The 16,794-nt window shown below is 51.6% G+C and overlaps 3 protein-coding genes across 3 annotated transcripts; 1 reads left to right on the forward strand and 2 right to left on the reverse strand.

Moving 5' to 3' along the window:
* Positions 1-757: 757 nt before the first annotated feature.
* Positions 758-3,184, reverse strand: LOC100903578 (52 kDa repressor of the inhibitor of the protein kinase-like). Its single transcript, XM_003748530.2, has one exon. The coding sequence runs from the start codon at positions 3,182-3,184 to the stop codon at positions 758-760; it is 2,427 nt and encodes an 808-aa protein (XP_003748578.1).
* A 5,265-nt stretch (positions 3,185-8,449) lies between these two features.
* Smn (survival motor neuron) lies at positions 8,450-9,602 on the forward strand. Its single transcript, XM_003748531.2, has one exon. It carries the CDS (start codon positions 8,562-8,564, stop codon positions 9,438-9,440), a length of 879 nt encoding a protein of 292 aa, XP_003748579.1. The 5' UTR covers positions 8,450-8,561; the 3' UTR covers positions 9,441-9,602.
* A 387-nt stretch (positions 9,603-9,989) lies between these two features.
* LOC100898578 (cuticle protein 10.9) lies at positions 9,990-11,682 on the reverse strand. The gene is made up of 3 exons (XM_003748500.1): positions 11,613-11,682; positions 10,474-10,723; positions 9,990-10,230 (listed from the first exon to the last, which is right to left on the reverse strand). The coding sequence occupies exons 1-3, from the start codon at positions 11,619-11,621 to the stop codon at positions 10,094-10,096; spliced, it is 396 nt and encodes a 131-aa protein (XP_003748548.1). The 5' UTR covers positions 11,622-11,682; the 3' UTR covers positions 9,990-10,093.
* Positions 11,683-16,794: the final 5,112 nt, after the last annotated feature.

Genomic DNA, 16,794 nt, shown 5'->3' on the forward strand with positions numbered 1-16,794 from the left:
TGCGTCGGGAAATTTCTCGTGACCCTCTTCAGATTGATTCGTAACCTAAGCTTCGTTCCGACACGACGGATCAAACTCGACACCCTTCTGTGCTTCCTCGTTTGGACTCTCCTTCCTCTCCTTCTCGGATTCGAGGTCGAAATGAAATTCGAAGCTCAGTTTTGATTGACCTTATGGGATGCGTAGGCTTCTCCGAGCTGAGCGGGGTTAACATTGAGAGCCCCTGGTTCGCTCGGGCAGCGTCAATTCACAAAACGCTCATCCGTGCGGGAGCTGTGAACCGCGTTGACCACACGGCTTCCCGCGGCTTCAAGTGAGTCGTATTCTGCTCTGATGCACGTCGTCATGTGATTGCTAGCGCGACACCATCTGCGTTTTTCCTTGGAGATCCTTAATTTGTGGCGAAAAGATCGTCGAGAGACGGTCGGAAGACCGGGATCATCCCCCCAGGGGCGGATCCAGGATTTTCTCTCGGGGGGGGCCAAAGCCCCGTCTGGTCGTGGATGGATGAGTTGGGAGCATATTATTTAAACTTTAATAGCTTAATATAACTTTAGGAGTTTATATTATGAACTGCTTCCCGAGCAGCACATTTATTCGGTCATATGGCTCGACTGTTCAAGTTTCACTCAGCCCTAGAACTAGATTCATCCAGTCAAGCTGGATTCACGCATTACAATCACGTGAAATGAAGTTTAACTTATATGGCACAACGATCAGGTGATAAAAAGCGAGCACAAAGCTTCGCTCGATTCAGCTACAAGACAAAATCTAGCTTCCTCGCATTCGAAGCTAAGGAGTCGATGACCTCCTCGGGATCGACGTCGATGCCCCGTAGGATGCTCATCGAGGCTAATCCATTCAGGCGAGCCTCGCCCATCACAGATCTCAAATACGTCTTCAGCAATCTAAGACTGCTGAAAGTACGTTCTGCGGAAGCGGTGGTTACTGGGTATGTAGCGAGTATTCTCAAGAGGATATTGATTTTGGGAAAATCAGCTGCGGGGCAGTGATTCAGTGCATCTATGGCGCTTGCAGGCACTCCGTTTTGCGGGACTTCCATCCACTTCGCGCGCCACCTTTCGAATTCGGCTTTTGCGACGTTAACACTACAGCTTAGATCGGACTCGTAAAACTCGATCGCTGGATGCAGATCCGTGACAGAGCTTCTCACTGCAAATTTGGGTATCAAACACTGGACCTTCAGGGCGCCCTGTCTCGCATCCGCGAACAGTGAGATAAACCCATCGATCAAGCTGTCGAGGTACGGAATGTAACTCGTCACTCGAAAATACTCTTCACTTGAATCTGCGGGATGATTCTCCCTGTTGAGCTGTCTTTCACATATGCGTGGCATTCTGATATCAATTTCGAGGGAGTCGCAAACCTCTGTAACCTCTGCCAAAATTTGTTGGAATCCATCGATCGCAGCTTCTCGCCTCCGCCTCAAGACAAGGAGTACGTTGTCCACTAAGTCAAGTGCCGCGAAAATATCAAGCTCCTTCGCTTGAAGTTTCACGGACAAGGGCAAAAAAAGAGATGAGAAACTCTCGATGATGAATAAAGACGTCACGAACTGGCATTTACAAATCGCGCTCAGAAGTTCGTAGGAGCGAGCTCCGGTTTCACCAACTTCTTGCTCCAGCTCCAGCAACGACTGCACGATCGGTATAAGAAGCTCCTTGAAAGCTATGAAAGCCTGGTGGCTCTCCACCCAACGCGTCATACACAATGTTTTGAGTCTCTTTTTTCTGGAATTCGATGAGTTCGAGCGTTCGATCTGATCTTGTAGAATTCTCGTTCGTTTTGAAGAGTTCGAAAAGAATGCACATACATTCGCCACTGAGCCAGCTACCAATCGGATCGCGGCGAGCTCGCTGGAGTGCACCAAAGCCAAATTCAAACAATGAGACGCACAATGGAAGTAGAGCGCTTGAGGAACGACGGCTTTTATCTCGGCTTGCGCACCCTTGTTTGACCCTCTCATCGCACTACAGCCATCATAACCCTGACCTCTGAGGTTCCGGATGTCTAGTCCTTCTTCTTGAAGAACACCGAGTATGCTGCGGGCCAACCCAGACCCTGTCTTCTCTTCCACATCAGAAAATTTGAGGAAGACTTCTTTGACAACGTGCTGATTATCTTCGCCGCCAACATAACGAAGACACACGGTCAGTTGATCGGTCTTCCCCACGTCCCTCGATTCGTCAGCTAGCACGGCGAAGAACTTGGCGACCTTGACCTCGGCGACAATTCTCCGTCGTATGATCTTCCCAATCGTTGAGATGATCTCGTTTTGGAACGTATGACTAACGTATGTCGCGTTCTTCTTGGCGCTGTTGAGGTGTTCTTCCAGAAGCCGATCCCCGGCATCGAGTCGATACCGCAACAGAGCTCTGAAGTTGCCGTCATTATTATTTCCGTCGACGGCGCTAAGAGACCCATCATCTCTGTGACCTCGAAGTGGTATATTTTGCTTCCCGCAGAGAAGAATCGTTCTGATTATAGGTACCAATCCTTGTCGATTCTTCTTCACCTGCTCTTCTCGTGCGGCTAACAATCGGTTCCTGAGGTCGTGGCCGACCTTATCGTTGTACCAATCGAGGAATTTCTCAGCTTTTCCTTTAGCCTCGCAATGATATTGGCAACGCTCATGGTTCTTCAGAATATCCAAGGCCTTCTTATACTTGTTGAGAGGTTTCGCGACCAGAACACCGAGGAAGTTGGGCCCTCTCTGATCCGACGTTTCTCTCGCAAACAGGACGCAGTATTTGCAGAAAGCCCCTCCGCCATGCATTTCGCTATAGGCTAACCACGGCCATTTCACGAGATAATGATGCTGGAAAGCACGAGTGCGAGTCGACTCCAGAACTTTCGGGAACTGATAGTGCTCATCGGGTTTCCAGCAATCTGTCAGCGCTTTGAACCGCTCCTCCTCCGTCAAAGGAGCATGTAGAGAGGAACTCTTCCGAACGAAGCGGCCAATATCCATGGGATCGAATGCCAACCGCGGCTTCTTCACGGCCGGAGACGCATTCGAATCGCACTCGTCCAAGGTTTCAATTATAGGCGGAGATTCCGCTCCGTCTTGTTGAGTCGAGGACGTCTGTAGGTCTCCCTCGGCCACAGTTCCCGGTTCCGTGGAGAAGAAATTTGTGAGCTTTCTTGTCTCTTCATCTTTCATCACGATGAATTCGAACACTGATTTCGCTTTGGACCGCAGATAACGCGAGGTGCGTGTCTTGAACGTAAACACAATTTTAGATGTCGTCGTTGCACATAGGTGTGAGTCTGCGGGGCTCTTCTCGGACGCGAAAGTTATCGATTCAAAGGATATATGAAGCTTTCCGGGGCAGACTGCCGGAATTGGTCGTCAATTGAGACCATTCTCAACCGATATAGTATGTATACCTTAGGCTCTCGGGGGGGGCCATGGCCCCCTTGGCCCCCCCCCTGGATCCGCCACTGCATCCCCCGTAGAGACCACCGCGAGATGATAGAAAACGTCTTTCTAGATTTGGGAAGATTCGTGGGACCGCTGGAGATTCCGCGTCTCGGGCTACTTTTTCTCCGATAGGGAATGTCTCTTCTAGTCGTGTTTGGTCGTTTCCTTGGAAAGTAAACACCATTCTCAAGACATGATCGGAACCCATTCCTTCTTGACAACGACTTCTATTTCTTCTCTCGTGTCCTTCCCTCGCGAGCCAAAGGCGCCGACGCCAGCCAACAAAACCCGAATTTTCCAAGTACATCCGAAACCGAAGGAAACCGTACCCGCTCATTACCGTCTCCGCTGCTTTCTAAGTCTGGATTTCAAGCTTGCATTTGTTCGATTCTGTGAGTCGAGCATCGGTGATGAGCGACGCCCTGAATTCTCTCCTTCGAAAAACCATCCCACTCATTCGAAATGACATCAGAGGCGTTTCTCTCCCGGTTAAGCCTACGATCGGAGGCTCCGATTTCTCCACAGTAACTTGGGACCTCCATTTGGGGAGATCGGATGCCTCGGTATACGGATCTCTGGGACCGAGACCATTCCTGTTTCCTTTGTCACGTCGCATATCGCAGTATGAGGCAGGCTAAATCAGAGGTCGAATTATCGGGACTCCGGTGATTGAATCGAATGGGACATCGACTCATGGAGGAATCCCGTGATCATTCTGTTCGAAAGACGCGGTATATGTCCTCGTCTCGGAAACCGAGGTAAGAGAGACAGTCTTCCCTTCGCCTCATTCTTGGAAAAAGCACTGGAACGCGTTGGAAGCTGGCGTCTTCTCGTCAGACTAGATGAGAATCCGAGGGAGGCTCGATTTTGCTACCGATGCAAACACACCATCAGACACGGCGGAGGCTCTACCAGCAACAAAGATGACCTTCGGCCGAACTCGAGTGTTTTGGGAAGTTCTCCTTGAGACGCTCGCTTCCACTCAACAAGCTGGAAGACCTTGGAGTCTCGTGAACGGCGTCGTCTTGCCAGAAATCGGGTCTTCCCGACCTTGTTCATGAAAGCTCAGCCGGCCCGCTTTCGATGCATCAGTTGGACCATTATGTCTTTCGGAGGGTCCAATGGGCCTACAGAAGAGAAGATGAGCTTTGTTCTACCATGAGCGAAGCATTCTCTCCTTGTGGCTTGAGATATTGTAAATTTCCGAGCATTTAATGTTGACGTTCCGTTCCCTCTAGCCGTTACGATCGGGGACGTTGAAAGCCTGTGAAGAACTCACACGCAATCGAGCCTTTACAGAGCAGAGTAAGGTTGAATGGACCGCGAGAGTTTGGTTTGAAAGTCCCCAGAGAGGCCCTGGGAGATCTCCCTAGAAGTAAGAGCTGAGCGGACGTCAAGCGCGAATGTTGTCGCTGGTTCTGGCTGTTCGTATCGGAAAGCTCAGATTCAGCTGATTAGAGCGAGTGAAACATCACTGGATGCTCTGATGACATCATCATAAACAACGAATCCCGACGATTCTGAAAAAATATCGATCACCGGAGCGGCGGCGGGTTCTGGCCAGCACCCTGGCTCGCTCTGTTGCCAGGTGCGCTCAGTTGCGGAGCATCGGCATTGCGGCTCCAGCCAACGGCACAATCAAGAGCATTGGAACAGCGCGCGGCTTAGAACCACTGCGGCGATAACGGTGATGCATCGTGTCGATAGTGCATAGAGACTCCGCGGGGCAAGGTGGATGCCCTGCGTCTGACTCGATCACAGGAGTGGCGTAGCAAAACCTGCGTCTAGCGAAAGACCGAAGATTTCTCCGGCAGTCCCCAACGACTGAAAAAAAGCCTCCAGCCAGAAAATTTGATCATTTTTTGAAAGTGGAAGTGGGGCAAAACCCAAGCGACGATGAATACACGGTGGGAATGTTCGGTCACGATGAGGAAAAGCCGAAATGGAGTCGGCTTTCACTATTCCTCGGTGAAGTTCATCCTTAGGTGAAACACGCGGTGTCGACTACAGCTAGGCCCCTAGTCGACACTGCGTTCTTTCCGCGTCGCCCAAGCCCGATGAAATGCGACATCGGATCTAAGGAAACCCTGGGGTGGGTGTGTCTCCCGACGGCGAGAGCGGGACCGGCCCGGGATCGTCAAAGTTCTCAGAACGCGGAGCAGCTGTGTCTGTCCAGGGAGACATTTCTGGAATTATTTTCCCATCGGCATCTTCGGTGCTCTTGACTCGGATGAGCGATCTAGCGGCTCACTCCAAGCTTCATGAACCCGAGACAGCCGCCCTTCGAAATTCTGGTACAGAGAAACTCGATTTCTTAAACCGAGAGTCACCCGATCACCAGCTTCAATGTCGGGGAGATCAGACAGGAAAAAAAGAGATTCCATCATCAGAGCTTATCTGGGCTCGGATAACTTTGAGAAGGAACATCGGTATCTTAGAGGTGCCCGTGTTCTCCACACCGGCCGAATTTTCACTAGCTCTGACATTCCGTCCGTTCGAGACTTCCCGATAATTGGAAATTTTCCCCGTGAAATTGGGAGATCGAGTAGCCTCCACCGTGTGTTCAGTCGCGATAATTCCCGGGAGATCTGCAGTTCGCTCGAGCTCGAGGAGGACGAAAGAAGGGCTAGCTGAGGGATTTCATAGAACGGCTGCCCCTCCACAAGAATCGAGGCCCGCGGACAAAGAGCGTCTACGGAGGACTCTGCGGTGACGAAATGTTTCTTCGCATTTGGCGGATCAAAATCCTCGATTACGCTCCCCGTCTATGGAAAACTCGCTTGCATAAGTGTAGATTGCGGATTCACATTTTCAGAACAAGAACCTCTTCACGAGGCTTAATCTCTTTGTAATTTTACTGTCGTCGTGTTTTTTCGGCTCACTCGTTCGTTCACCGCGTTCCCTCACAGTGGATAGCAACAGAGCGAGGTTTGATGCCTCCGGGCTCGTGACACTGACCCGCCGGATTCGAGTTGGGAGAGAGGGAGAAATTCAAGGGCTCTGAGCGCGCTAAAGAAGGGCAAAGCTGAAACGTTTCTCGATTCTCCACGTACCTGAAAGGCCGAATTTTCCGGATACACGCACTCTGAACAGTTTTGAGTGCTTTGAATGTAACCGTCATGATCACTGATATCCGGGGTTTCGGACGATTTCGCAAGTGTCACCGGTTTTGCGGCTGGGGAATGCTGGGCTGTGAGTTGGTGTCGGTACGATTCTCGGTCTGCGCGAAGCCGCAGGCGTATATCCAGGTTTTCGGACGAAATGACGGGTCTGAACGAGATGAGGGAACGAGCGCGAAGAAAGTTTCAGAAGATATTTTCTGCTTCGGCTGCGTCCCGGACCGGTGTTCAAATGGTTCTGGCGGACGGAGGCGCCACTGACTCCGGAAGAGGCGGACGGGCCCGGGCCGTTCGCAAATGTCTGAGACGTCTCAGGGCACCGATTGTACTGGTATTAGTCGGAGTGTTTTCTGTTTTCGTCGCTAAAGTTTCAATGGGAGCCGGAGAAGAATGTTCGCTCATCACCACAAGGAGGCGGATGAGCCGAGATGTGGACGATGGGGAAAAACCGGCGGTCGTAGCACGAACTGCACTGGCAGTCGCTCGGATACGGCGTTGCAGAAAAGCAGCTCGGCGAGTCGGCAAGCAATCAGTGGACAGGTGTCGAAGGTTATCCGACGAAATTAACACAGAGCTCTTCGCAACTCCCGTCACGGCGACCACCACACGCCAGCATGGCTCACATGTACTGGATGGATGGCAGAGAGCGGAGGGAGGAGCCCCTTGGAGCCCTAGGAGAGGGCGCATCACACTGTCGAGGCTACGACAGTGTGTGAGAGCGACCAAGGAAGCGAGCGAGTGAGTGAGCGAGTCGGAGACATCTGTCTCCAAGAGGATTTCAGAGAAAGCAATCTCAGTCACGCCGTCTCGAAGACCATTCACTCACTACTTCATTCATTCAGCCACCCGGCCGGTCGGTCGGTTTGTCGGAAGGGGCTAGCCAGTACCTGCATGGCTCGCAGGCTGGCATGCCGGACAACCGGCTTCTATTGTGTGCGGCCGAATCCGCTGGCTTTCTTCACCCGGTGTCCGGCAGAAGGTTCCGGCTTCGGATCCAAACGGCTGATGCCGGCGCATGCATCGCCACCACATGAGCCAGCGAGGGATATCGCGGAGAGCCTCATACCTGAAATTATTTCGGAGCAATAGCCGGTGCATGCAGCCGCAGCGCCCATAGGGAAAAGGAAAATCTGGGACTTTTCTCCCGTCACGAGAAATCGTCCGGCTTCCGACGGAGGGAGCCGAATTTCGCCGAGATCCTTGCCGATGAGAAGTTCGCGTTTCTGTACAAGATGAGGATCGCCCAGCGAGTCGTTAGAATGAGCGGATCTCCCGAAGGGCGACCAGTTTCGATGGAACGAGGAGTGATGTTATCACGCTGAGATTCATTTTCGCTTCTATCGACGATTACGAGGGACCTTCATGAGAGCATTAGTGTTGAAACCGGATGGTATCCGCCGCTTGCCGGCATCTCGACTTTCGCGGAGCGATACCAAAAAGCGCCCATCTTCCGTACGCGAGCGGCGGCGAAGATAAGGTCTCTCCTTTCGGTCTTGACGAGCTCCTCTGGGAAATCAGCGCCCTTCGTTGGTAAGATCTTTCTCGAGCGAGGGGAAAAGATGTGAACAGCACGAAGTGCACGTATACGTAGAACTTATGAGCGAAGCTGATTCGGGGCCCTGAATCCCCCGTGACGTCTCGTGGCGAGCATCGTCAGAGACCCGGAAATCAAGACCCTGCAAGAGCTTCACGCGGTCAGCATCGGGTCGACGGAAAGGTCCTTCCCGAGCTCCCAGAGGATTCGAAGCGGAGGAACAGGGTCCATCCTACTAACGCATGTGATCACCTGTCGCGCATTTTCCCGCCAAAATTCGAATCGTGCCCTCCCTCATCACACGTTCGAAAAATCGAGCGCAGTGGCAACAGCGCTACCTCTGCCAAAATAACAACAGGAATTTCACGCGCGAGTGTCACGAATCACGAAACACGCGTGCGCTCGAGGAAGCTGAGGACTCGTTCTCCACCCCTTCGGCTCAATCCCCGCTCGGCCTTCCGTCATGTCCTCGTCAACATCATCGGATCCCGAAGACAGCGTTGGGGAAGTGGTTTACAGTAAAAGTGCCGGAGTCGGAGACCAGGCCGACGATTGGGACGATACCGCTCTGATCGAAGCCTACGATGCCGCATTGGGCGGGCTGGAGCACGAGTTAGAGAAACGGAAAGCGCGCACGTCAACTCAAAAAGCTTCTTGTTCCTCACGAGGAGCACCAGCATGCCAGACTAAATGGAGCAAGGGCCAGTTCTGCAAAGCGCAGTATTCCGTCGACCAGCAGTGGTATGAAGCGAAGATCATCGCGCTTGACGGTGCTCATTGCATTGTGCAGTACTTGGGCTACATGGATCACGAGAGGCAGCCATTGAGTGCTTTAAGATCGTCGGGCGGCCGAAAACAGCGTCAAATCCAGATGAAGTCTGTCCCGTGTGAGGAAGAAGGCGACTCCGAGGCATCGCCGGAGGAGGAGATCGCTGACGATCATTCCGCCAAATCGGGAGGGAGTGCTTCAACGACGAAAAAAAATCCCTGCGACAAATCGTCCAAGTCACGGCAGCGAGAACGCCAAGAGGAGCAACTTGGACATCTCCTTCATCTGCAGAATCAGCATCAGCGCTACGCTGCGGCTGGGGCGAACCAACCAAAATTTTCCTCGTCGACACAGGCCCCGAAAACGTCCAAGGATTCCACTAGGAAACGCAGCTCCCACGAGTCGTCAATGCCCTCAGTGATTGCTTTCCCCCCGCCACCCCCACCTTTCCCGCCGGGAGTCGATGAGATATGCGAGGGCGATGAAGCCCTGGCCGCTATGCTGATTTCTTGGTACATATCGGGCTACCATACGGGCTACTATACGGCTGTGAGAAACCAGTCCAAAGGCTGATATAAAGATTCGGCCGCTGGCTGCTTATTCATGGTCTGAGGTGTCCAGACTGATATTATACAAGTTCTGAAGCGGATGAAATCGACGTTCATTTCCACGGTTGGGTGATCTCATCTCAGTTCTGTTCGCGAAACCAATCGCTTCCGCGGGTGAATAAATCGAAATCCACACGGATTCGGTCTCATTGTTTTTTCGATGGCCGGGAAAAATTTCGTCCAATGAGTTCTGGACTCCACCAGCGGTTGAGCTGCAGTGCTTCCAAGACCTGCCTATTTCAATGACCAGTGGGCGCGATTACATCTACGTAGTTTTATTGTGAATTATATTTGCCGATGGATCAATTATGGTAGGTTTACAGTGAGAGCTCTTTGCAACTTCTCAGAAGTTCTGCTCGCCATAATTTTTTTTGGATGAGGAGAGACCCTGAGCATCACTTATACCAAAGCGCGGATGTTGAGAGGACTCATTGGCCCACCTTAGTACGGGAATGAGCCCTCCTACGTCTAGCCTCACAGCCTCATCGGTGTCCCTCTCGGGGCTCTTGCCATTCTGACCGACACTGTTGATGCTCATGTCACCGAATCTGACTCGAATCTTTCACTTGAGGCAGCAACTTATCATTATTAGGGCTCGTTCCCCGGGGTCGCAAGAATTCAGCGAGAATGCACCGGCCGGAATCCTTGTGGTGCTTTCACGATGGTTGCGATCATTTCCGATCCAGCAGCAGCTTCAGCACCGGTGGGAGCGGAGGATTGTATCGTCACGTCGGCCGGATTCTTCGACTCAGTTCCTGAAATTGAGCGTATCAGAATTCGCTCGCGGATATCACGTATGAAAGATTTCGATTCCTAGCTCCCAGCACAACGGAAGAAACGGAGCGATGCTGCACCAGTTACCAGGCACAAAAGCTGTGATGTAGTGCTCCGTGTATAGGCATCCCGCGTTCCGCCCTCAGGTCTCTCATTTCGAGCGAGTCTTCAGGCTCCTGCTCTAGATCGCGGACGGGGTATTCTTGCTGACAAGACATGCTCACCTTGCTCATTAGTGATCACATCGGCATGGAAACCACTCTCATCAGCCCAGTACGTTACAGTTCGCATGCGTCCGTCCGCTAACTGGAGGCTGTAACTCCCCTGAACTCTACCGCTCCCGTCTCCAGATTCCTCGTGGCTGGATGATCCCTCCTTATCTTGCGAGGAGTAATTGAACTGGTAGGGTTCCGGTTTGGCATCGTTGTCCTGCGCAAGAACGCAGATCGCCAGCGATGAGAGTACGAACAAAGGCTGCAACGCGCCACAAAATATTAGTTACGCATCGGGGAGCGAGCGGTTCTGGAGAAAGAAATCCACCTCTGGATCGAGATCCGGACTCCGAGTATTCGGACCCTCAGGTTATCCGATATTCCCATCGCAATTCAGCTGATTCGGCCGTTGCGATCGCTACACGCTACCACGGTAGATCCCGGGAAGATTTGCCGCACTGAACCTCCAGGACTTCGAGAAGTCCGAGATGGTCTTCCGGCCCCCTGAGAAGTAGGCTATGTCGTCCTCAACGATGAATTGGTGCTTATTCATATCGATTGAGTATCCACACCGAGGGATGTTCCGATATTCCGCGCCCCCTCGCCTCTGTATGCATACCCTGCGTGGCAGCAGAGTCACCGTGTACTTGAAGCACCGCAGATATTTTGGGCTCATCATATTCGAGCCACTTGTGCCATCGGTTCCTCATCTGTGAAGTTCTCGACTTTTCGAGAAAGGAATAGAGGCAGTTGCGGACAACTCAACTTTGATTCATGTTCCCTCCAGACATCAAGACAATCTGGCATCGTGCCCGAGAAGTCATTTGTGATTGTAGTGAATGGAATCGATCCCAGAGGTGATCACCGAGGGTTGAACGTTCTTTTCCGACCCAATGACTTTCGATGCGAGCCTTGCGCGACGACAGTGGTGTTACTCTCCTCTCCAGCGAAAATGATAATCGGCAGTGACTGCCCAATTGGCAATGACAGAATCTCGACTCGACGAGTCTAGAAGGAATCGCACTCGAAAAAAGCTCTTCGCTGCGGGCGATATCCCGTCTATCGAAGGGATCTCCCGCTTCGAAGGTACGGATTTTCACTGAATCTTACGAGGTCGAGTAGAAGCGCAGAAACAAGACTGGATAACTTACCCTGAACATGATGCTCACTCAGTGTTCTCAAGGGATGTCTCCTTGGAGAAGTCTAAGTCTGACTCGTCCTGATGGCTCGACGCATTTTATGCTCGACGACATTCCGAGAGAGAAGTCGAATGACGTAGAGAGAGGGCAGGCATCCCCGTGTTTCCGAAGCCAAAAGAAAATGGTCGGACGAGTCTGAGACTCACGAAGGTACACCATCAAGCTGTCAAGAAGACATGAAGAGAGGAGGCAGCTCAACTTTCTGATCAGTCGAATTCCTCAGGAGAAGATGAAGTTTACCCCGAAAGCGATTTGGCGGTCGGTGAACGAGCTCCCTGATCGTGCGAAGGCTTCAGGCAGCGGAGGAGAAGATTTCGCTTCTGAGGCAAAGCTCCAGAGGAGTTAAGTTCTGCTACGGTGGTGCCGCCGCTTCATATTCCTCCTACTGAAAACTATTCTCAGATAACAATCGAGGTCCGGGGACCCCCAATATTCATCCGCAATCGGGTGAATCGCCAGGAGCGACACTGAGAAGGAACTCCAGATTCTCATGACTCGGTTGGCGCGAGTCCACAGGGGGGATATACGAAGACTGTGCTTTGTCGTGATCTAGCTGCAGCAACCCTTCCCCTTGTTTGCAGAAGCATAATGAGCATCAGTCATTCTTACTGCTCATATTCAGTGCTCCAACAAAGTTCAATTTGAGAGAGCAACATCCCGAACGTTGCGATTCCCTCGCCCCGGTACTACATACGTACCTACGGGATCAAATAGATTGAGATCGCAGCGGAGGCAAATTCACCTACGACTCGACTGGAAAGCCCGCAGATCTTTCGCATCGAGCCGCTAGAGACATATATGAAATCTCAAAGGCTCTCGATACCGACTTACGAAATTCTTCGACCCTGGTTCCATGAGGTAACGGAGACGTAAGAAAATTCGGGAAACATGGGGAATCGCAAGCGAAATGCAAGGAATCTCCGTCGGGATTCGAGATGAGCGGCAATCATTAGAGCAGCGAGTTATTCAACGCTGGAGAGGAGCGGAAAATGCGGGATCTCGTCATGAGGCTCGATTCGGATTCGCTCTCGTTAATTGTCTCCAATTCCAGAAACCGCGGAGTCGTGCTCAGGAAAGAGTCGAGGTGCGCTGATAGAAGCGAGAGAAGGGAAATTCCATCAGGAGCTCCAATAAAGTAGAAATTCTGCTAATTCCCGAATACTGATCGCCAGTCGCGTGAGCCCGATGATCCGCGGAAATCACCTCTTCTTCGATCCCGACTTTTGGAGAACGGAGTCTATCACTATGGTCTGATCTCGCCTCAATTCGTCCGCTGAGGCCCTCACCCCGACGCGAAATCGTAGCGAAACTGCAGCTCCTTCGGAGGCGGTTACTACTCGTGTCGAAGTCATATTCCCTACTCCCTCTCTCCCCTCGATGCCTCAACTGCGTCAGCAGAAAGCGTCACAGAAAATATTTCCGCCAGCGTTGCCGAAAGCGATTCCTGTCCGATTTTCGCCGGGCTCTCCGTCGCTACAGAACAACAAGCAGAAGTATGATTGTCGCTCGTGGTTGCACACGAAACCCAGGAAGCGCAGCGCATCCCGGAGGAATCTCCAATTATGGAAGGCACCGACCCATTATCACGTAATTCTCCTCATTCTCTCATGCGTTCACCTCCGGAGTCGGTCGGTTCTAACCCCGATCGTTCCGATATCCGCACCCACCAACTGTAATCGGCAAGGTCCATCAACTTCGCTCCGATAGGCCCGGAATGCCCTCAGATCGATGAATTCTCAGAAAGGCGCGAATCAAGAAATTCGGGTAGGTCATGGATACAAGACTCGCCGATCATACAGACGTTGTATATAGACAGGAACATATACTGTTCGATCATGGTGGTATTCATTCCCCCGGATGAGTCCATGCTGAAGTTTGCGGATGCTGGAAGGCTCGCTCAGGCAGCCGCTCGATATGGGGACTATCCAGTCACCAGCAGATTCCAAGGATGCAATAAGTGACCGTGATTTTCCCGAGCCTTCTCAGGGTCCGTCCTCGCCATTTCTCCAGAGCTTCCCGCAAATCGATCCTCTCAGATCCTTGACGTCATTCCGAATTCTTCAGAAGCGGTTCGCGGTTTCCGAGCCGAGTTGTGATATCGAATGACTCGCGCTACTGTAGCCGCGAAACCGATCCGATCTAGCGTTTTCACGTGTTATACCCCAGGAGGATTCACCATCAGCCTGAGCCGAATGGTTCGTACTGACTTCGTGGTAGGCATACATTGCCAGACTTGAGTTCGATGAAGTTACTCCTTTCTCCGAGCTAAAACTGGTACAGTAAAAGCTCGTTACTACGAACACGAAGGGACCGACGAAACTGGTTCGTTGTACCGAGTTTTCGCTGTAACGAATGCCGCTCAAAACTATCCCTATGGCGAACTGGCCAAAGGAGGAGAAATTCCTTGTTCGTTGTACCGAGAAATTCGTTGTAATGGGGGTCGTTATAACGAGCTTTTACTGTAATTGTGGCCACAAAGGAGCTCAGCATGGGCGCGCAGTTCGAGCTCACTGAGACCAAGCGGAAGGATTTCGAGCCTGGGTATTTTTTGCGCAAGGGTCCGAATCGTGCTGAGCAGGAAGGAAGTCGAGAGTGGGGCTGCGCATCCCAGAAGCCCGAATCGAAAAGTCCAGTAGGAACGGCTCTCTTGGCCCCTTGGGCACGCCTCTACTTGCTAGGAGAGTAGCATGGAATAATCTGAACTCATGCAAGAAGTGATTCATCCTTAACCAATCATACGTCGATAACTCGAGATGCCAATTGCATCTGAGGCATCATCTCCCGCTGATGAATGTCGGATGGGGAACACAAAGGTCAGAGACGGCGGTAAAAAATTTCCCCTTGACTAGATGCTTGCCCAGCATCGAAAATTGAAGCTTAACGAGCCTTCTCCGCCTGGTTCACTCCTGAATCATACCTAGGATGCTCTATGGGGGAAGTCATGAAAGGCCGCTGGTAGGATGGGGAGCTACGATTCTGCGACTCGCCCTCAGTCAGACTCGACGGCAGCTTTTTCCCGTGAGACGGGGAAGGGTTTATATCCGCTAGGGTCCTTGCTCAAAAGTTCACAATGAGAACTTTCGCTCTGAAAAGCTTGCTCAACACGAGATAATTATAATTAGGCGCGTTTCTCCCCTCACCCAAGAGCCACAAATTCGGGAAGAGCAACGTGAATGAATCGGCGGGGAACGATGAGTCCATTGTTGTTCCCGTCCCCTTCCTCGTTGATTGTTTTCGTGATGACTTCCACAGGATGGCAGGACCTGCTCCGAATGAGATATGCTGCACGGATTGAGGGAAAAGCGAGACAGCGGAGCAGGGCTCGCGAAGGATTATCCACATGTACCCTCGAATATTCACTTGCGAAGTCTTACGTTTTGGAGTCAGATTCCGGGCGTGGAAGCTGGAAGCTGGGGCAACAATGTGTCTGTGCCGTGAGTAGGTTTCCTCCGATGTTCATGGTTATCATCGAAGCGCTTCCGCTGGGAAATTCATCGGCTCCATGAAAGAATCGCCAAGACCTAAGACCCTGACGTGACCCATTCGGGAAACTGAGCTCGCTCACTACAGCATACGTGAACGGATTCTCTTCGATTCCAACCCGTCCTCCGGCGACACATCCAAGAATATTCCCCCAAATCGAATTGTGTCAATCGAGATGAGGCTATGGTTGGCACGGATTGTGATTGCAGAGCCCGGGTGAATTCATAGGCTTTGATAGCACTGCTCATATTTGTTTATAGTTTATCCCCCTCTAGTTTTTCCCCTCCTTATTATTTCCCCCTCTAAGGCTTCCAAGGACCACATCCGACGGAGATGGAGAATACGCCGCGAGAGGCTAGAGAGAGAAAATACATAGACCGCCCCTCCCGAAAAAATCCTGGATACGCCACTGGTAGCCACTGATAGCTCAGAGAGTAATTGAGTCTCAATGAGAATCGTGCGTGCAGCGATAAATTCAGGGATACCCGGTTCATGGCGCTCATGCGAGCCTATGGACTCAGTACTGACAACGTGCGTGAATTTCTTCGGTCTACACCTGCTGCCCGAGATGCGGGGTCCCAGAGAGAGATCGCATCTGTGAGGTGTAAATCGAAGGCAATTCGACCGATGAGGGCGCGTTTCGAGCTCCGACCCAGGCTCGACCCTCACTCCACCGTGTAGAACCTCAGACGGATGAGCGGTATAATCCAGTAAGGGGGCCTTTGGGGCGGTAATCATTGGAGACTGAATTCTCCTCATGGATTTGTAAAGGATTGTCTCTCGGGGGCTCCATCCTACGCGGGAAACATCGGGACAGACTCAGGAAGCTCAACGAATCTCCATTCCGATGCGAACTCCCAAATCGCATTGGTGTCTTCCGATGTCCCCGAAAGTATCCCCCGTGTATTTCTCGAAGGAAGGGAAATGCGAACTTAATATCGGGAAATCGTCCGGCCATGCCGGGAAGCATCGGGGAGGCGAGGAGAGGATTCAGGACCTGAAGGCTCTTATTCGATGAATCCGACCTGGAACGCTGCGACGGTTTCTGGAATTAAATCTCGCTCATCAGGGACGACTTCCATCGAAATTTCAGGGGATTTTATTACATTGTTGAGGTTGGGGGATGCAAGAAATCAATGTTTGGATTCGTTCTGGATTCAATTATCGACAACGATTGTAATTTCAGACGAGCACTATGAAGCAATCAAGAAACGAGGAGCACTATCCCTACTGGCTCCGGGGAAAATCGACACGTTGTCTGACTCAAGAGCGACGGTGGCAATGCGTACTTATAAGATGATGAGATCAATTCTCTTAGCAAAACGAAAGTTCTCCCGAGATTTAGAGATTTCATATCTCCCGAATTCCGAGTTTTCCCCTGCCGGGAAAGCAACTCAGCTCACCGGGGTTTCCGAAGAACAGGTCAACTATTGTGAGTGCACCTTAGCGCGCGAATGTTAGCGAGGCTCCTCTGCCAACTGTCGGAACTTTCAAAACTTTAGTTTTCTTCTTATTCCTTGATGAGAAGTCAATTTCGAATTCATAGATCGTTTCGAGTGGGCTCAACATCTCGGTAAGAAACATGTGACAAGGGTGGCAGAGGACTGTATTGCTCTCGGCCACATACATTGTTGGAGTAACATTAGTCTCG

The sequence above is a fragment of the Galendromus occidentalis genome, unplaced genomic scaffold, assembly GCF_000255335.2.
Source record: "Galendromus occidentalis unplaced genomic scaffold, Mocc_1.1 scf7180000077533, whole genome shotgun sequence".
NCBI classification, from domain to species: Eukaryota; Metazoa; Arthropoda; class Arachnida; order Mesostigmata; family Phytoseiidae; genus Galendromus; species Galendromus occidentalis.